Below are 20,899 nucleotides of genomic sequence, written 5' to 3' on the forward strand. Positions count from 1 at the left end.
AATTTGTGAAATTGACTTTAGTCTTTTTAGTGGTATGTCTTAAATATATAAAATACAGAAATTATGAATGCTGTTCCTCTCTTTCTAAAACTTCCCTATAATGTTAAATAGATTTCTCTGTGTTGATGAATTATGCTGGTGAATTAAGTATCACAGATTAAGAGGAAAATTCAGCTTTCATTGTTTTCCATGCTTTTTCTTATATTAAAGTACGTATTGTGTTATAAGCGCTATATATTTAAAGCCTGTTATATTATAATGACAGTTTTAAGAATTATATTTTGGTTTGAAGTACACTTTTATGGCTCATATATTTCTATATCTCATTTTCAGAGACAAATAGAATTTAAAAATGGATGAAGAATTAAAGCCTATATTCTAATTTATAACTCTCCAGAAATAGCAATAATATTTTTAAATAATAAGTGATTTTGTATAGCTGTATTTATATTTGGTTTATCTCTGATTTTCATAACTTGGTAAAACCTAGTAGATTTTATGGAAGACCTTCAGACACCATTAGAAGAACCGAGATCATCTGCATCCTAACCTCATACTTATGAGTGATAACATCACTCTCATAATAAAGAAAAGAAACTCTGTTTAGAATCATGGGTCCAGATTTTTATCAGCATCTTAACAGAGTCTATTTAATTGTTCATTAGGAATACATTAGTACCTTATTTTCTCTAAAAAATAATTTTAAAATTCAGTAACTCCTTTCTCAGAGTAGCACAATATAAACTAAAGTTTAAATCCTGTCCCTTGAAATTTTTAATAATGGAGTTGGTATTTATTCAGTTCCCTTTGAATTTTAATAAATAAGAATAAATGCTCATTGATACAGTGAGATGGCTGATTTCGAAATAAGCCCAAGTGCTCACAGATTTTTTTCCATGAGATTCGGCTTATTTGTTTTATAGAGAAGCCACTTTAAAATGTGTCCTTAGCGTGAATGCTTTGCAAATAACTAGATACCTTTTCACACTTTTCCATCAAAGTTACCTTCAAATGAATGCCTCCACATACTTGAGCAAGACCACTTAATAGCTAACAGTATGCTTGAAGTACCTAGTTGAGCAAGGTGTTTCACATCCTAAATACGAGATGCAGGATTTTCCATAATACTTCAGTGGTACCTGCGATACTTTTTTCCTGATTGATCACCATGTGAAACATTTTATCTTTAAAGGATCATCATTTTAATGTATCTCTCTTCAGGAACCTCCAGCACCCATTTCTTCTTCTCTTGTGTGCTTGGCCAGCTGGCTGTAGTGAGAAAAAGTCCTGAGAGCAGTGCTTTTGGCCATCTGAAGGGTCTGGCACTAGGAGACATAGCACACTAAAATGAGCAAATGAAACTGACATGGTTAGGTGCTCTTGGTTTGATTTTTATTTATTTTGGTATCACTAGCCTCTGGTGTGGAAACAGGTGTGTAGTGTCCAAAGAACTGTTTTAGTGGCGTGTAAGCTGTGGTTAAATCATGTCAAGCCAGCGAGGGACAGGTCTCTAGAAGTATGCTTGTAATTTAATATGGTGTGCATCATACGGTGTTCAGCTCAGCATTCTTATTTATTTGGACATCTTTTTCTCTTTCAGGAGAAAACTTTGCAGAATTCAGATCTGCAAGCACTGATGACGGTTTCACCGATTTTAAAACTGCCGATAGTCTATCACCACTAGAGCCACCAACAAAAGACCAAACTTTTCCAGCAGCCTTCCCCTCAGGAGCTGTACAACAGAAACAACAAACACAACTGAAAAATCCTCTGAACTTAGCAGACCTAGATATGTTTTCCTCAGTTAACTGCAGCAGTGAGAAACCATTGTCTTTTTCAGCTGCTTTTAGTGCATCCAAATCTGTTTCCACACGACCACAGCCAACAGGATCTGCTGCAGCTACGACAGCATTGGCATCAACTAAGATGTCTAGTTTGGCTGATGATTTTGGAGAATTCAACCTTTTTGGGGAATATTCTAGTCCAGCATCTGTTGGGGAACAGGATGACTTTGCAGATTTTATGGCTTTCAGTAATAGCTCTGTTTCATCTGAGCAAAAGGCAGATGACAAATATGAAGCCCTTAAGGAGGAAGCTAGCCCTGTTCCTCTAAGTGGCAGCTCAAGCAGCACAGTGAAGAGTGGACAAAACTCCGCTGCCGCATCTACCAAATATGATGTCTTCAAACAACTTTCTCTGGAAGGATCTGGGCTGGGGATTGAAGAACTGAAAGATAACACCCCTTCAGGAAAAAGTGATGATGATTTTGCTGACTTCCACTCCAGTAAATTTTCTTCCATGAACTCAGACAAATCCCTAGGTGAGAAGTCAGTGGCTTTCAGACACACCAAAGAGGACTCTGCTTCAGTGAAGTCCTTGGATCTCCCGTCCATTGGTGGCAGCAGTGTTGGCAAGGAGGACTCTGAAGATGCACTCTCTGTTCAGTTTGACATGAAACTGGCTGATGTGGGAGGAGATCTTAAGCATGTCATGTCTGATAGCTCTTTGGATTTACCAACAGTTAGTGGCCAGCATCCTCCTGCTGCAGGTGAGGAATTGGTGAGACTACTCTGGTGATGGTGATGTAGATTTCAAAGATGGTTCGGTGGGTGTTGATTTACAGTAGGGTAAGGCTCTGGCTCTTAACCTTAATGGATTTCTAATAACCTCTTCATTGCCAGTGCCATTGATGCAGTGTTAAATTCAGTTCTGTGGGTACTTGGATATATGGATCCCACGAATACTCTGGAACTTAGACTGGATAGCTAAAATATTTTTATTTTCAAAATCTAACACCAACTTGGTGTTAGAGACACATAAAAATCCACTCTAAATGAACCCTACATCACCAGGAATTTTATAAAGACTTTTGCAGTGCTCGGTACTGTTCCTCCATTTCTGTGAGTGAGGTCAGTGTTTTCCTCTCCTTTTCTTTTCTCTTGGGTCTGTTTGGCAGCTGCCAATATAGTATTCTGTTTGGCTGACAGAACTGATTCTTGTTAGGCCAAGTCTTAGTAAAAATTAGTCTAGCCAGTCATACTGCAGTTTGCCACATCCCCACAAGAGAGGAGGGAAAGAGTGTGTGTGTGGATGTCCTGTGAGCCGAGTCTGGCAAGGAGGAGGGCATGAGTCGTTCGTTAGTGGAGTTCGGGTAGGGTTTTCAGCGTTAATTCTATTACTGAAGGTATTAAATTGTAACACATCTGTAGATGGTAGAATAGGGTAACTACTCATTTTCTCTTAAAATGTTTGAAAACATCCTCTAAGGGAGCCCTCTTTAAATTCTGTACGGATTTACATGTGGCAGTTTATTCTCTAGTCCAACTTCCTGTCGTAAAATGTAGATTCCCAAGTGTCCTCGTTTTTATTTTGTTTTGTTATTTGGTATGTTATATAAAAAGATAAACCCATTTTGTGGCCTTTAATAACGGGAACTATCTCAGTATTACTGTATTATTTTAGAAAACGTATTATGCATATGAAGGGTTTGTTGTTTTTTAAACTAGAGAGGGACCTGTAAGACACTTCCAAGTTTACAGATTCTGGCAGAAATGTTAGAGCATTACGGCTTTTGCACGTGTCACATTGGTAAGTCAAAAAACAAAATTGCACCCATGCTTTGGCTGTTGAAGTGTTGGAGGTATCCTTAAACGGGGTGCTGAACCAAGAGCAGGTGTGTCAGAGAGCTTGCGTGTCTCCCGCAGTGGCTTGCTGAGGCTTTGTCCGGGGCGGTGGGCCATCTGCGGGGCGCTTTGTGCCCCTGTCAACTTCCTTTCTTTGTGGTTTTCCTCAGATGTTTTCCCTTTTGTGTTTTTTATGTTTGTTTGTGTTGTTTTTGCTGCTCTTTGTTTGATAGAGTGATTCTGTTTCTCTTTTTTGTACGAGCTGCTTGAGCCACCGTGGTTGGTTGCAGAGTGCTCTGTTTTTTTGAACAATATCTGATTTTTACTTAAAAATCTCATAACATGTATACTAGCCTTCTGGACTCTCAAGTTCCTAAGTAGAAGCTATTTTTCTGAAAGTGAATCTATATTCTTTCATAGTGCCAACCTAGATGTCTTTATGAGATGAGTCTAATCAGGTTTGGGATGTCTTTCTTTTTCCTTCTTTTAAGATTTTTCCATTTTATTTGGGGAGGGGAGGTTTTTTGACTGAGCTTGTTCTGATTGACCTGTTAAAATAATCTTCTGTGCACATGTTCTTTTATGTATGTTTGGAACATTTCCAGCTTGGAACCTGTAACTTTCAAGCCAAGTCTCTTCAGTTTGAGGATATCCTTAAAAGAAGATTGTTTCCTCTTTTTGATCTGTAAACCTCCTGTCAGAAAGAGCAGTATCCCTTTAGAGCGGTTGTTACAAGGGGTTTGATGTCTGACCAGTGAGCTATATTGTTGTTGGGCAAAACTGCTGCATAAATGTACTATAGAAGGGAAATGGCAGGAACTTCTTCAATGCAGTTTGGTTTTACTTTATCCTCATGTTGACTTCAGTATCTCATGCTCTCTTAGTCTGAGGGTTAAAAGTACTTCTCATTGGAGAAATAAAAAGTGGGCTGATGAAAAGAGAATGAAACCTAGTAGACTGCTATCTCTGGACCTTAGTATTGTCAAGAAACCCTAACTTAACTCTGAAGGGGATACTGTCTCTTTTAACTCTTGCGATAATTCTTTGTATGGAAGGTAGATAATACTAATAATAACATTGCCTGATTTCTCTGCGTATTATTACATTTAACCCTTTGAGCCCTTGCTGCATATAATTTCAACGAGGCTGCTTTATCCCCACCACTAAATTTAATCTCTCTGGCACCGAAGCATCTTGATGTGCAGTCATTACAATCATCTGGTTTTGTTGGCAGCAAGAGCTTACCCTCACTTGTGACACTCTCAAAGGGTTAGTGAGCCTTCTGTAGCTCCCTACCTACCTGTAAAGTAGCTCTTCTTTGAAAATCGTTGTATTTTAATCAGCGCCTTATTATCAGTATTTTTTTTTCTTTTTGGCTGCTTATCTGATGTCTTTTTTTCAATTTAGACATTTTCTGTGTGAATGTGCCTTTTTGAACTTGCTTTGGTATATTCCTCTGCAAATACTGATCTGCATGCTTATTCTGATGACTTCTTTTCCACTCTTCTGTACTACTTCTTTTGTGATCTGTAAGTCCTATGTTAATAAATAATTCTTTGGCATATTTTGAAAGTGTGGGGATGTGTGTAATTTGTACTTTTTCAGGGTTAGACCAAAGAATACCTGGTCCGTATCAAGGGTAAAGCAGTAGCACCTCCTGTGATTAGGGGTTTTTTCCCTTTTGTCTCTCCAAATACCTTTCTCCTAAGAAAGTATTGGTTTAGCCTTTCCCCCTTATAATCCCACTGATACAAATGTTTAACATGGCACTGGATTCAAATGTAACTTTAAATGTTTGAAAAATAAGTGTAAACCTTCCACTATGTAATAGGGAAAGTTACTCCTTTCATTTAGTGAGAAAACGGGAGTCGATTTTATTGCTTAGTAAACCTCACAGAGCCTGCCTCCAACANGACAGGGGATATATCTGTTGATAACCAGATGTCTGTAAATTTAACTTAAAGTAAATCATGAAGTGGTGTTGGGATGGACTTCTGAGCACAGTACATGCAAACTGAATTTAAATTGATAATCTATGTGATGGAGAGTGGTCAGTGTCAATACTAGGAAGTCTTCAGGACTAAATTCAGTGTGGGTCTGAAATAGGTGCTCGCCCTCTACTTGTAGAGCATGATACCCTCCAGTTTTAGAATGTATTATAAAGCTCACAGTCCATAAAGCAATTTCTTAAAATGATTTGAGGATGTCCTCAAAGTAAGCTTTAAACCACTTTCATTTTTAAGAAGATAATTCTAGAAAGACACACAAAAGGTAGCAATAAGAGAATGCTAAGTCTGGAAAATATGTTTTCCATCTTAAGAGTATATTAATAGCAAAAAACCTTGGGAATACTATGGTTTTTTAGATCATAAACCCAAGACCAATTTGGATTGTTCCCATGGTTTACTTTTTTTTCTTGTATTTTGAAATTTTAGTTCTTTTCTAAAAATTTGAGGCAGAAAGGAAATTAAACCATTGAAAATGAGGATTTTGAAGAGGATTCCAGAGAGATCACTTACAGTATCTGCAATAGGCCATTTGAGAAAGAAAAAGGTTGCATGTGGGGCCGCCTGGGTGGCTCAGTCCGTTGAGTGCCGACTTCGGCTCAGGTCATGATCTCACAGTTCGTGGGTTCGAGCCCCACATCGGGCTCTGTGCTGACAGCTCAGAGCCTGGAGCCTGTTTCTGATTCTGTGTCTCCTTCTCTCTCTGACCCTCCCCTGCTCACGCTGTCTCTCTCTCTCAGAAATAAATAAAAAACATTAAAAAAAAAGAAAAAAGAAAAAGGTTGCATGTTGGGGGTTAGATTAATTCAAAGAGGGGCACCTGGGTGGCTCAGTCAGTTAAATGTCTGACTTCAGCTCAGTTCATGATCTCACAGTTTGTGAGTTTGAGCCCCACATCCGGCTCTGTGCTGACAGTTCCAAGCCTGGAGCCTGCTTCAGATTCTGTCTCCTTCTCTCTGCCCCTCCCCTGCTTGCACACTTGCTCTCTCTCTCTTTCTCTCTCTCTCAAAAATAAACAGACATTAAAAAAATTTTTTTAAGTAACATTTAGATTAATTCAAAGAAAAGCTGAGTCTGCCAATTCAAACTACTGTGTTTTCCATAAATTAATGCTGTATAAAGTTGGATAATACTTGGTTTCAGAAACCTTGTGTAAAATATATTATGTTTTAATTATGATGTATGCTGCTAACTAATTTGGAAGAAAGAGATCTTGGTGTAGCCTCCATCTAGTGATAATACCAACTGCCCTTTATTTAGAATTTTCTAGTGCTATGTCTAAGACCAGTCTTGTGGTGGCTTTGGCTAAGAAATTCCTTTGTCAATGAAATTATCTAATGCTAAACTGACCCATCTGGGACTGCTTTATTTTATCCTTCCTGCATTTATCTGAGCAGGCTGAACTGTGTATAAAATATAATCACATTTATAAACTGAGCGGTTAATGTTTCCAGAGTAACATTACTTTTTAGGGAGGAAGTCTTACTAATATAGTAATATAAACTTGCAACAAAGACTTGAAGAACTCTATGCTATAGGTTCAAGCAAACAAATGAATCCTGTTCTGTTTACTCTTATGCCAAATAAAGTAATACAGTTAGTGCTTACGTCAGACATCAGTGCATGAGCAATTGTACATCTGTATTCATATTCTACATTCACTCTGTTGTTCACATTAAAATCTCTACAGATTTTTAAAAGTAGCAAATGAACAAGAAAGGGATGCTGGCAGTATCAAAGAAGCTGGGCTAAATCCTAAAATAACTCAAAGAATTTTTATTATTTTTTTTGTCTTTAAAAAAATTTTTTAATGTTTATTTTTGAGAGAGAGAGAAAGAGAGAGCGTGAGCAGGGGAGGCGCAGAGAGAGGGGAGACACAGAATCTGAAGCAGGCGCCAGGCTCTGAGCTGGCTGTCAGCACAGAGCCTGACACAAGGCTTGAACCCATGAACCGTGAGATCATGACCTGAGTGGGAGTTGGACACTAAACCAACTGAGCCACCCAGGCACCCCAATTTTTCTTTAAAAAAAAAAAAAGTTTGAGAAAGAGAGAATACAGGTGGGAGAGGGGCAGAAAGAGAATCCCAAGCAGGCTCCACACTGTCAGCACAGAGCCCAATGTGGGGCTCAAACTCATGAACCAGGAGATCATGACCTGAGTCAAAGTCAGACACTTAACCAACTGAGCCTCAGGTCCCTCAGAATCAAATTATGTTTAAAGAGCTGCTTCTAGCTTTGTTTTTCTATCAGTTGAACTCTTGATAAGTTATTTTGGAAAATGTTGGCCTGGTGGCTTGAAGAGCATAATAAGATTTTGTGCATAGGAGGGTCTTCTGGGTGTGGCTCTCTCTCTCTCTCTCGCATGGCCAAAAGGCCCCAAATGCAATTGCCATCTTCTGTGCTCATTTGGTGAGATTTTTAATGATGACCATGAGCAGTCTTACTGTACATACAGTTGATCCTTGAACAACATGGAGGTTAGGAGCACTAATCCCAGTGCAGTCTAGGATCCACATACAACTTTTGACTAATAGCCTATCGTTGACCAGAAGCCTTACGGATAATATAAAGTCGATTAACACATATATTGTATTATATATTGTATTCCAGTAAAGTAAGTTAGCAAAAAGAAAGTGTTACTAAGAAAATCACAAGGAAGAGAAAATAACATTTACAGTACTAAACTGTATTTATTTTTAAAGATCCAGGTATGAGTGGACCTGTACAGTTCAGACCTGTGTTGTTCAAGGGTCAGCTGTATGTCCTGACACCATTCCTTGTCCTTCTAGCCCCCTTTGACTTAAAATACCCACAGAATAACTGCTTTTCTTTATTGAACTTAAAGCCCTGACACAGGAACCTGAAGGTGCTTACAGAGAGCGTGGTTATCTTTCAAACCCTAGATGTATGTGAGATGGTACAAATGAAGAATGGGAGGTGTCCATGCAAATTAGAAAACACTAGAAGGCAGTCATACAGCAGTCTTTTGTAGCCTGTCATACTTAACACTGTGATCATTTTCCTCTTTTCTTCAATAATTCTCAGAGTGTTTGAGACTTACAGGACACAGCCCAGGGTTTATAGTTAATAGAGAATGTAAAGGTAGAATAGGGCCAAAGGTAGAAAGAAGTTGGAATGTATACCTATTTCATGGTTTGCTTTGAAGTTTGGCTTAAATCACTATTAGAAATTAAAAGATATTTCTTCCTCAGTCCAGTGCACATTTTTATTGCTATATAAAACACTGGAGAATAGTGGACTTTGCACATGTATCCTTTCTTCTTTTTCTAAACCCCCTTCTCAAAAGCCAGTAACATAATCACCTGGGCATATGCTTACAGCTTTAGAAAACTTCCATAGGAATTGGTATGGCCTTTGTGTCTTGTGGCAGCTCACGTTCTTTGTTCCAAGAAATATGTTGTTTTTGTGTTCAGCATCCGTTCAGAATAGAGGTTCTGGAAAAGACTGATAGGGTTACTTGCCAGTATAAGCAAGAAATCCATGTCTTGATTTGAGATCCATGATGGAAAGGAGCTCACATAGTTTATTCCTTTGGCCTTTGTAATGGACATTCCTGGTAGTAAACAAATGCCTGTATTATAGCACACGGTTTGGCCTATTATCTGTGTGCAATTGCAGTTCAACCTAGCACAGCCTAAGAGTTCTCCGGTAGAATTGGAGTGATTCTGTTTGTTTTATGGCAGCCATTCTGTTTTCTTTTTCCTTTTTCTCTTGCAATTTTCAGAATTCAGCTATTGAATGGAAGACCCACCTATAGAAACTTCAGTGATTACAAAATGTGGGTTATTCCATATCATTTTTGTAGACAGGCTTCCATCACTTACATCGTAGGTCTCACAGAACTTTAATATTTTTAAGACTGTCCTACAATAATACATGGAATTTGCTTAGAGAATGTAAAACTGTTAATATGGAGCAATGAGAAATTTTCTTGGCTTAACCTACCCTCAGTGAATTGATTTACCACAATTTTCTTAGAAAACGGTTTACTAATATTCACCATGCCAGGAAATACTACTCAGTTTTAATATTATTTATAAGTACTAAGATTTAGGAATACCATGTTCTCATATTCCTTATGTAATTCAGCTTTAGTATTTCCTTATGTGTTCAAATGAATTGCACTTAAGTAATTTTTTTTACATAATATTAGCCAAGAAATAAGCAAAAGTAAACTTTTAAAATAAGCCTTGAGGCTGGATTTTGGTATATCTTGTATATTTATACTTCTTTTTTTAATTATAAAATAATTCATTTTTTAAAAATCCTTCATTTGGTCATTTTTGTGAATTGCTCCAAAAGTCAAAATGTTATGCCTCTCTTTCATTTTTAGTAAAAATAAGATTTTGAAAATATTTAAAAGCTCTTCAGCTAAGGTAGTCCCTTATTGCTTATAATGCCTTTTGCCTCATTATATTCCAGCCATTTTTGGTTGTTTTTAAAAACCCTTGTTTTTTTCTTACTGCATAATTGCACAAAAGGATCTTTTTATTGCTATAGCAGCTGGGTTGTGGTTTTCAAACTAGAGCCTAATTTTCTAATAAATTTACTTTTGGTTTTGGGGGAAATTGCTACCCCTTTATGGGATGAGATTCTTGAAGCAGTTCGTAATACAGCTTCCCCAAAAAGCTTTCTGGTAGGGTCTAATAATAAAAATATCCATATTGTGAGACATTTTTCTGAATGCGCACCCCTTGAAGACTACTCTCGTGTGTCATTGCATCTGCCTCCTAATTGAAGGTCCCCTCATTGGGGTCAGTGCGCCTTCTGATCCCTTTAAAAAATAGTGGTGGCTGGGGGTCGGGGGATGAAACGCTACAGCCAGAGATTAAGAAAGCATTTTGCCTGAAGCCTTGTTTAATTCATTCTAAACTGTGCAGTTTTCACCTGAATCCTTGTTTCCCATTTTTTAATGAGCCAAATTAGAAAGGTAACATTTGCACCATAGAGGTTTAAAACATACTGTTCTGTGAAACCTGGTACCCGCTTTTGGCTGGTTTGCCTTTCATGTAATCTAGGGTTTTCCACTTTTATTATTTATTTAGTACCCTTTTCCTACTTGAGTTTAAAGAGAGAGTGGTGTGACATATACTGTCAGGAGAGCTATGGACATGGCAGGAGCCCCTTAGCCCTCAGAGGAAGAAAGAGAAAATTACTGAGTGTGGTCCACATATAGACTTAGTTCGGAAAACCTGGATCAGTGAACTGACGAGCATTGGCCTTGTAAAGTACGCTTGCAGTCGTCAGAGAGGGAGTCTGCATCGGCCCTCCGGCCTCCCTCGACACAGCGACCAGGATGACACTCAGCCCGCCAGCCAGGCTGCATAGACCACGCTGCTGAAACGAGGGTGCTCTACTCGAGTAGCTTTTGGCCTCAGCTGGCTGTGCTTTTTGAAAATGGGCAAGAAACTGCCCCTTATCAGACTTTTAAAATGATGAGCTGGCCCTTCATTTTCACTCTGAGATAATTCCATCGTAGGCTATAAGCAGCACCTGAATGTCAAATGGAGGCCGGTGGCGACTCTGCTGTACAGATGCTGCTCTTACGTATTGCTCACCCGGCATCGAGCGGGGCCCTTTACCCACATTATTGGGGAGTCGACACAACACAGGCCCTTCCATGAGCAAGCCAAGGTTAAGAAACATTAAGTAGCTTGCCCGGCTTCACACAAGTAGTAGGTGGCTAGGAGTTGGACCCTGATCCATCTAAATCAAAAACCTACATTCTCTCTAGTGTTTTATGCTCCCTCTGAGATTATTTAAACGTCTATGAAGAATGCTTTGTGAAATGAGTCTTCTATGCTAGCATTTCCTTCGTTTTCTTCTTTCTTTTCTTTTTTCTTATTTTTTTTTTTTTAATGAGGGGCTAATATATAGTTGAAGGAGAAACAGGAGCCCACCAGGACCCAGACCTTTGATTATGTTTTTTAGAGGTTAAAGTAGATTAGGTTGATTTTTCTTTCCTCATATACACCATCACAGCAGTATGACGTCCATATTGACCAAAATAACAACTAGGTAAGTAACCACTTAATTAAAATCTTCTGTTTGACCTAGCAAAACAGATTCCTAAGGATGGGTTAAAAGTTAGGTGACATTACTTGCACTTTACTTTTGAGAAATTGTCAGTTTCTAAGTAGTTTGTCATGTACATTTTGTCCATCCATGTGTTAAAGGAACATTCCTCAACCAAGTTGGGACAAAAGGCACCAGTTATAGGCAGGGGGTAATAAAGCTTATAAGTGAACAGTTTATTAAATAACCCTAATTATGTCATATGTTGGTAGATGATATTCCTGTCTTATTATAGTAATCTTTATATGCAAAGAAAATAACTTTGTAACTAAGTATAAATGCCAACTCAAAGCTAATATGGGGTTTTAAAGATCAGATTTTACAGCCTGATTCCTTTAATTTTAGTACAAGCTCTAAATTTAGTTAACTCCAACATAGCATAAAACTAATCAAATACACTAGACACTTTGTTTCTGCAGAGTTTAGGGCATCTTGCCTAAATCATGAGCTTGCCTCTAATTGTGGGGTCTTATTTCCCTTTCAGATATAGAGGACTTAAAATATGCTGCTTTTGGAACCTACAGTAGCAATTTTGCAGTGAGCACACTTACGAGCTATGACTGGTCAGACAGGGATGATGCATCTCAGGGCAGAAAACTCTCTCCATTTGTCCTCTCAGCAGGAAGTGGGCCCTCCTCAGCTGCCTTGGTTCTTCAAAAGAAAGAGACTTCATTTGGCAGTTCCGAAAACATCACCATGACCTCTCTCTCCCGAGTAACAACCTTCACAAGTGAAGATGCTCTTCCAGAGGCCACCTTCCCAGCTTTTGCCAGTTTTAAAGATGTGATTCCTCAGACCAGTGAGCAAAAGGAATATGAAAGTGGGGACTATAAAGATTTCACGAGACAGGACTTGCCTACAGTTGAGCGGAGCCCCGAGGCCACCTGTCCAAGCCCAGCCTCCAGCGGCACTTCTCACGACACCCCCAAAGAATGTGCAGATGACTTTGGAGAGTTTCAAAGTGAAAAGCCCAAAATCAGCAAATTTGACTTTTTGGTGGCCAATTCACAAAGCAAAATGAAATCCAGTGAAGAAATGATCAAGAGTGAGCTGGCGACCTTTGACCTTTCTGTTCAAGGTGAGTGGCTTTCAGTGTTGATTGTACTGTAGTACTTTCTTCTGCTGACGTATTAGACATTCTTTCTAACAGAAAGTTGGTCTCTGGTTTAGTGAGAAATGGATTTGCAGCCTCTGCAATCAGGGTCTATTATAGATGGCTGTAAAAAAAAAAAAAAAGAAAAGTTTGCAGCTAAACTGAAGTCAAGCCAGTATCCCTCCGATAATTGCTTTTTGGGCTAAAAACAAGCACAGCATGTAGTTTGTTCATTAGCTTGTTGGCTAGAGGGGTGCTGTGGTAAGAGAGCCAGAGATGGATTTGATGCTCTTGTGGACAAGTCAGCCCTGCTCTTATTCCCTGGCTGTGGACTGTGTTTTTTAATCCAGAGGCTACAACATGGTAGCTGTGGCTGTGGATCCAGTCTGCAGACTTTTTTTTTTAAGTTTATTTATTTATTTTGAAAGAGAGAGCATGAGTGGAGAAGGGGCAGAGAGAGAGGGAGACAGAGAATCCCAGCAGGCTCCTCACTGTCACCACAGAGCCTGATGTGAGGCTTGAACTCACAAACTGAGATCACAGCCTGAACTAAAGCCAAGAGTCAGCTACCTAAATGACTGAGCCACCCAGGTGCCCCTGCAGACTTGTTTTGATTGATCTGCACAGAAGGTTGTTTTTTTTTTAATGTGCTGCCAGCTGATAAGAATCCTGAGATTTCACAATCTGGATTTCTAGCTTTTCTTGAAAAGCTATTTCTTGGCAATACGAGGCCTATATCCTCCCTTTTGACAACCCGGTGGAGCTGAGTGGCACTGCCCCCTCCACCAGATGTGGTGTGCTGTCCCCCTTGTGACACTCCCCATCATCTCTTCTGTCTGAAATGGGCTGACCCACTTCAGTCATGCACTTGACCTGCCTGCTCTCTGAAGGCATTTGAGTTTGCCCCTCTGCTTTAATCCCATCCTGACGGAGGCATTCTTGATTTCTCTTGGATTGAGAGTATGTGGGAGCTCAGTGCAAATCCATGACTAATGACTGGAAATGCAACACGACTCTTATGCACTGATATTTAAAAAGATACTTTGTCCTCCTGACTTCAGTGGTTTTGCACTTAGAATTATGGAAGAATTGTGTTAGATCAGAGAAGAGTAATGGAGAAAATTAAAGGCAGGGAAACCAAGCAGACATGAACAATCAGAAGGATTCACCACAGGGCATACCTCATTTTATTGTGCCTTCTGGGTACTGGGTTTTTTTTTTACAGTTTGAAGATTTGTCACAGCCTTAGGTCAAGCAGGTCTGCCTGTGCCATTGCTGCAACAGTGTTTGCTCACTTTGTGTCTCCGTGCCACATTTTGGCGATTCTCGCAACATCTCAAACTTTTTTATTATTACATGGCTATGGTGATCTGTGGTCAGTGATTAGAACTCACTGAAAGCTCAAATGATGGCCAGGATTTTTTATCAATGAAGTATTTTTTTTAATCTATCGCATATTAATTTTTTGGACATAGTGCTATTTATTGCCCACTTAATAGACTACAGCGTAGAGTAAGAATAACTTTTATCTGTACTGGGAAACCCAAAAGTTCATTCGACTCACTTTATTGCAATACTCCCTTTATTGATGTGGTTGGGAGCCAAAGCTGCAACATCTCCAAGCTATGGCTGGGTAGCTTGCCAGAGAAGAATGAACAGGGATTGTGTTTCTGAATGTCTCATGACATCTAAAGAGGAGACTCATGTTAGCAAGGAAAAGCTTGGGCTTGAATTAAGCTGAGTAATCAGAACCTTTGTGCCGTCCACTTCTCCAGGGTCACACAAAAGGAGTTTGAGCCTTGGTGATAAAGAAATAAGCCGTTCTTCTCCTTCTCCGGCTTTGGAGCAGCCTTTCAGGGACCGTTCCAACACTCTGAGTGAGAAGCCGGCTCTGCCTGTCATCCGTGACAAGTACAAAGATCTGACAGGAGAGGTGGAGGTGAGCAGGGGCATTTCTACAGGGGGAGGGTAGGGAAAAGACCAGCCAAGCACTCAGGGCCTCGGGGAAAACCACTTTCAACTTTCATATGGGGAAGCGAGGGGCAGAAAGTCACATGGCACCAGCCACAAAATATGCAATTAAAATGAGAGAATGGCAGCATTAGCCATGGGTGAAAATACTTCTCAGGTGGGACATCTACTGAGGGGAGTCAGCGACCTTAAAATGGAAATTGTTCGGGAGACTTCACGAGGAAGGGTGTTTGGGGGAAATTTTCTTTGAGCACTTAGACTTCATCACTTTAGACTTGGTGAATGTTCAAACACCAGATAGAGGAAACGGGGAAGGTATTCAGGATTTGCTGCGTCTTAGTCCCACGCTGGCTTCCTCCTACAGCTGATGCTCTTAACTCTCCTCGGTGGCCTCCTCACCATTCATCCGTGCTCATGCACACAAGGCATCCTAACTGTGGAGTGGGAAGCTGGTGGTTTAGGATTAGCTCTTGTACTAAGCACCGGTGTGGGGAGTGCCTTTGGAGAAGCTGACAGTATCACTAGAACCAATGAGGCAACATTTACAGAGGGAACTGCTATGAAACATCCCCTCAGACTCACAGATCATGTGCTCAGAAGGTACACTTAGTCATTATGAAGAGTCATCAGGGGTTTCAAAAGAGAAACTATGCTTGAAGTACTGTGGTTTTAATAAAAGGTAAAGCCTTCCGATGCTCTTAACATTGACAGAAACCATAGAGGACTCCAGTGCTCCCTGTTTAACCCAGTTCTTTTTATAAATTTCATAGGAGAATGAGAGATATGCATACGAATGGCAGAGGTGCCTGGGGAGTGCCCTAGATGTGAGTATGTCCCTTTTGCGGTGCTTTCTCGTGTGTGGGTGCTGTCTTGTGCCACGTTGACATCTCCTTGGTGCCTTTGAATGGACAGAGGAAAACCTGAGGAGAGCACTTTCTCCATGGCCTTGTGCAAAGGGAAGCCGAATGGAAACCCATATGTCTTAAGTGAGGCTTCTTTCACATGTGTGATAGCAAACACTGGCTCATTTGTCACTTGTGCCCTCACCTGTCACTGTGTTTAAGAAATAACAAAATGAGGGGCGCCTGGGTGGCTCAGTTAGCTGAGCATCCGACTCTTGATTTCAGCTCAGGTTGTGATCCCAGGGTCAGGGATTGAGCCCTGTGTTGGCTCCGTGCTGAGAATGGAGCTTGCTCAAGATTCTCTGTCTCTCTCTCCCCTTCTCTCCCTCTATCCCTCCTCCCTCTCCCTCCCTCTCCCTCTGCCCCTCCCCCACGCACATGTGCACATTTTTGCTCTCTTTCTATCTCTCTAAAAATAAAAAAAAGAAAATAAAAAAATATCATTAATGCTGCCTAAATTAAAATAACATTTAAACTAAAGAACCTCTGTCTTTTCTCTTCCAAAGAAATGGAGGATGGTTTCTTCAAGGTTAAAATTAAATTCTCACATTTGTTTCAGCATGGTTATATACATATATCAGTCAGTCATGCTTTTTCACACCTCTTGGCTTCCCTGTTGGGTTCTCTACTAACAGTAAATTGATTTGCAATGACTTTTCTTGATTATATAAGGTGATGTGATTTCATTTCTTGTAGGTCATTAAGAAGGCAAATGATACCTTAAATGGAATCAGTAGTAGCTCTGTGTGCACAGAAGTAATTCAGTCAGCCCAAGGCATGGAATATTTATTAGGTACGTTCTTTTATGTTTTACTTATTCAAAATCCTGACACTTGACAGTATTTTCAGTTTTCCCTTATGTTAAGTATTTTAATCTAGGTCTTTCAAGGGGCGCCTGGGTGGCTCAGTCGGTTAAGCGTCCAACTTCGGCTCAGGTCATGATCTCACGCAGTTTGTGGGTTCGAGCCCTGTGTCGGGCTCTGTGCTGACAGCTAGCTCAGAGCCTGGAACCTGCTTTGGATTCTGTGTCTCCCTCTCTCTCTGATCCTCCACTGCTTACGCTGTCTCTCTCTCTCTTTCTTAAAAATAAACAGAACGTTAAAAAATTTAGATCTTTCAAGTTATGTATGACTTCACTAAGTAGCATCTTCATTTGTGGGTGAGATGGTTAAGTCACAGACAGAAACCACACTATTTGACTTAAGGTATCTGTGGCAAAGTTTTTCAGTCCTTATTATACACATACTAGCAGCAGCAATGTAAAATTGCATCTGTGTTCCTGGTTTATCAAAGAATCTGAACTGGAATGAAAACATTGGGTCTCCAATGAATGCCTTACCATGCTCTGTCGATTCTTCCTTTCCACCCCTTCAGGACATCACTGATTCCTTACCTCCCTGACTACCTTCAGCTGTTAAATGTCCCAGTCCAAATGGAAACTCCAGTCTCTGTCCACTCCAGTGTTCCTTTCCTCCTGCAGTTCCCGCTGGGCCCGTGGCCAGAGCCATGCACACTGGGCCCTAGTCTTTGTCACATCTCGCTCAGGTGTCACCTGCTGAGGGAGGTCTTCCCTGGCCTCCCTTTCTCAAGCCTGTGTCCTCTCACCCCACCCTCGTCCTTCCTGTCCCTTTCTGTGCTTGATTTCTCTTTTGCCCTGTCACCTTTAATATCTTCTGTGTTTTACCTGTTATTATATATTATCCGCCTCCCTCCTCTGGAAGGAACCTCCAAGAAGGGAGTGATTTGGTCTGTTTTGTTCCCTGCGAATGTCTCTAGTATGTACCTGAGCACCTGGCACGCAGTAGTCCCTCACCAGTACCTGCTGGGTGGGTGAACGGCAGAGGGATGTGGTCTTTCCTGCACTTCCCCCACCTCTTTCTTGTTCCTCCTTCCTGCTCGGCCGGCCACAGCTTTGCTGCGGGGCACACCAGGGAGTAGGGCGCCTGTCTTTCCTTGTACACGTCACCGAGTATCTGTGAGAGGTTGTCTAGAAGTCCCCTCACTCGGCGTAGGATAGGCAGTGACTGCTTTCCCCAGAGGATTGGGGAAAGAAGAAGAAAAGCCATAGTGGGCTGTACACAAGCTGACAATGTACAGCTCTGAAGACGACTCCTCCAGTCCTCTTTTTGAGAGGCTCAGGTAAAGGTTGGGATGTGTCTGGTGACTGTCCTTAGAATGTGAACATACTTGGCACCTGTCCTCCTTGCTTGAAGAACTCAGCCACAATTCAGAGACTACAGGAAAAGAGCCATCCTGTGTTTTGTTAGGTTTATAAAAGGTGCATGAAGCCACAGAGTTTGTAAATCATTGGGCATTCAGAGAAGTGAATCATTTCTTAATTACCTTGTGATGATATTGACATTCAGATTCTTTTAAGCTTTTGATATTCCCATTTTTAGCCAGTTTGATGGGATTTCCCAAACTTAAACAGATGGACTTACAAAAAAGCCAGAAAAAAAAAAAAAGAGCTAATACTGCATAGTGCCTAATGTTCTACAGGCACTGTTCTAAGCCTTTTACAGTATGAACCCATTTAAATCTGTTTGGTGAGGTGCTTTTATTATCCCCATTTCACAGATGAAGAAAGTGAGGCTCTGAGAAGTTACGTGACTTGCTCACGGTTACATAGCTAGTAAGTGGCAGAGCTGGGATTTGAACCCAAGGAGTGTAGCTGTAGCCTGTGCTCTTACCAGTAAGTCACCCTGCAGCACTGGAGGTGGATCGGTCCCCAGGAGTAGTAAGTTCACTTCTGTGTAGGAACAATCCATGTTTCCAGCTAAGATAGCGTGCAGGAGTGCTGCCTTGTGCCGCCCACCTCTCACTGCCTGCGCCCGACTCCACTCTCTCACTCTATAGGTGTTGTTGAGGTGTACAGAGTGACCAAGCGTGTGGAGCTGGGGATAAAAGCCACCGCGGTGTGCAGTGAGAAACTCCAGCAGCTGCTGAAGGACATCGATAAAGTGTGGAATAACCTCATTGGCTTCATGTCCCTGGCCACACTCACGGTAAGTCTGTTAGGTGTTCAGCACTTGCTTTCCTTATGTTCAGTGGTGGCCCTGACTGAAAGGTGACGGTGAGGTGCCTGCTGGATCGTGTTACGTTAAAGGAAGGAGATAATTGTGCGGGTCGCTGAGTAGCACCGCTCGGCTTCTGGAGAGCGCTGAGGCCTGTGGGGCCTCCATAAAACGAGACTGCAGGAGGACATTCACTCTGTTGACATCCTTCTTTTTTTTCACTTGTGGATTATTTATTTAGTAATTGCTACATCCAACGCGGGGCTCAAACTCACAACCCCAAGATCAAGAATCGCATGCTCTTCTGCCTGAGCCACCAGGCTCCTGTCTACCTCCTTCTTAAGGCACATGTGTATATGCATGTTTTGCAGAACATCACTGTGAGTTCCTCTCTTCGCACTTCTAGTTCCTTATGACCCCATATGTGTCTCTTTAGAAACTGTTCAGAGTGACTGTCTTGTTGCTGTCATGTGGTTCATTTAGCCTTTTCCCTTTTTTAGGTCTGTGAATTATTGCCATTTCTTCCTGTTCTGAATGGTTCTATTCTGAATATCATTTAGTAAATGAATACTAGTACTCTGAATATCCTTCAGTTCTACTCTGAATATTGTTAGACAAATGACTGTGTGTCCTTTCAGGGATATAGTGCCTCCACGACTTAAGAAGTCAGAATGTGTGTGTGTTCGTATGTAGCTTTTCCTTTTATTACATAGCTTTCCAGAGAACTCGGGCTAGTTGGCGGTGCTGCTGGCAACATGCAGGCATACTTTTCTTTACAGTGTGTTCTAGCTTCCTTTGTCCACTTTTTCATTTAGTGAGTGTATATTGAGTCACTAAAGGTGTTTTTATAGGTGTTTCATTTTGCAGAGGTTCTACAGTATTCCAAATGATAATTTACTCTTTCTGTTTCCTTTATGTGTAAATTGATTATCTGTCTTACCATTTGACCATATGTTCAGTGAAATATGGTTATTGGCCTTACGTGTTTCATATTTGTTTTTTTTTTTAATGTTTTTATTTATTTCTGAGAGAGAGAGACAGTGTGAGCAGGGGAGGGTAAGAGAGAGAGGGAGACACAGAATCCAAAACAGGCTCCAGGCTCTGAGCTGGCACAGAGCCTGATGTGGGGCTCAAACCCACGAACCATGAGATCATGACTTGAGCCGAAGTTGACGCTTAACCGACTGAGCCATTCAGGTGCCCCACATGTTTTGTATTTGTAATGGATGTGTACACACACACACACATGCGTATACAGGAAAGCTTTTATCAGTCATTTTCGTCATTTGTTCCCTTCATTTTCCATTTCATTGGGTAAAACTACTTTATTTTTATATATTCATACTGTCAGTTTGTCTCTGATAATATCCTTTATTTCACAAAAGTCAGAAATTTATCTTCCTCTCAAATCTGGAAGAAATACGCTATTGCATTATCTTTCTTTTTTTCTTTACATGTAACTAGGTGGTCCCTCTGAGCAGGACTGAGGCCACGTGGTAGATGCGGTTGTTCCTGAGCTGTGCCCACAGTCGGGGGTGGGGGTGGGTGGGTAGCTGTCCTAGCACACATCAGACGGCAGGCCCTCTCACAGTGTTTGTTGTTTCTGGTTTGTAGTATTAAGTTCTTAAAGAGTTTAAATCATTTCCAGATTCTCTGTTTTGTTCCTTTGGACTATTTTTTGGTTTCTACAGTTTGGGTCATTATTTGTTAAAAAATACAGCTCTGCCCAGTACAACAAGAGATACAAATATTTGAAAATAAGAGATAAAATTATGTTTGTTTGGTGATAAGAAATATTTATAGAAATCTGAATTCAAGCAGTTGAATTTATTGAGTTTGGCAAAAATCATAGCATTCTTACATATGAATACTAGCTAGAAAGTATAATAAAAATGGGAACCTTATTTTGTTAATGCATTAAGTTACTCCAGTCCTTATCACTTCTGACCACATAGCTGGAGTTGCTGGTTCATTTTGTTAACCCCTATCGTAATCTCTTCTGCACGCCCTTCTAGCCCATTCTTTCTGAAGTATAAGTTTGGTGATGTCATGCAAATCCGTTTAAAATCTCACAGTGGACTCTCCATAGTCTGCAGGACCAAGTTTCGGTTCCTTAGCTCAGTGTAAGAGGCCTTTTCTATCCCCTGGACTGCCTTTGCCTCTCATTCTCTGTTAGAGTGCTCTTCCCTCTGGA

General features: G+C 40.7%; 1 protein-coding gene across 10 annotated transcripts in view; it reads left to right on the forward strand.

Moving 5' to 3' along the window:
- The window catches only part of SYNRG (synergin gamma), an 82,597-nt gene that overhangs the window by 46,617 nt on the left and 15,081 nt on the right, over positions 1-20,899 (forward strand). For 8 of the 10 annotated variants that reach the window (XM_077745498.1, XM_077745500.1, XM_077745501.1 and 5 more), the window contains 6 exons: positions 1,601-2,548; positions 12,210-12,803; positions 14,594-14,757; positions 15,560-15,613; positions 16,388-16,484; positions 18,548-18,696. In XM_077745498.1, coding sequence (XP_077601624.1) covers positions 1,601-2,548; positions 12,210-12,803; positions 14,594-14,757; positions 15,560-15,613; positions 16,388-16,484; positions 18,548-18,696 — 2,006 coding nt within the window. The remainder of the gene's footprint in view (positions 1-1,600; positions 2,549-12,209; positions 12,804-14,593; positions 14,758-15,559; positions 15,614-16,387; positions 16,485-18,547; positions 18,697-20,899) is intronic. The other 2 variants (XM_077745505.1, XM_077745506.1) reach the window with 1 other exon arrangement.

The sequence above is a fragment of the Crocuta crocuta genome, unplaced genomic scaffold, assembly GCF_008692635.1.
Source record: "Crocuta crocuta isolate KB4526 unplaced genomic scaffold, BGI_CrCroc_1.0 scaffold333, whole genome shotgun sequence".
In the NCBI taxonomy this organism is placed as follows: Eukaryota; Metazoa; Chordata; class Mammalia; order Carnivora; family Hyaenidae; genus Crocuta; species Crocuta crocuta.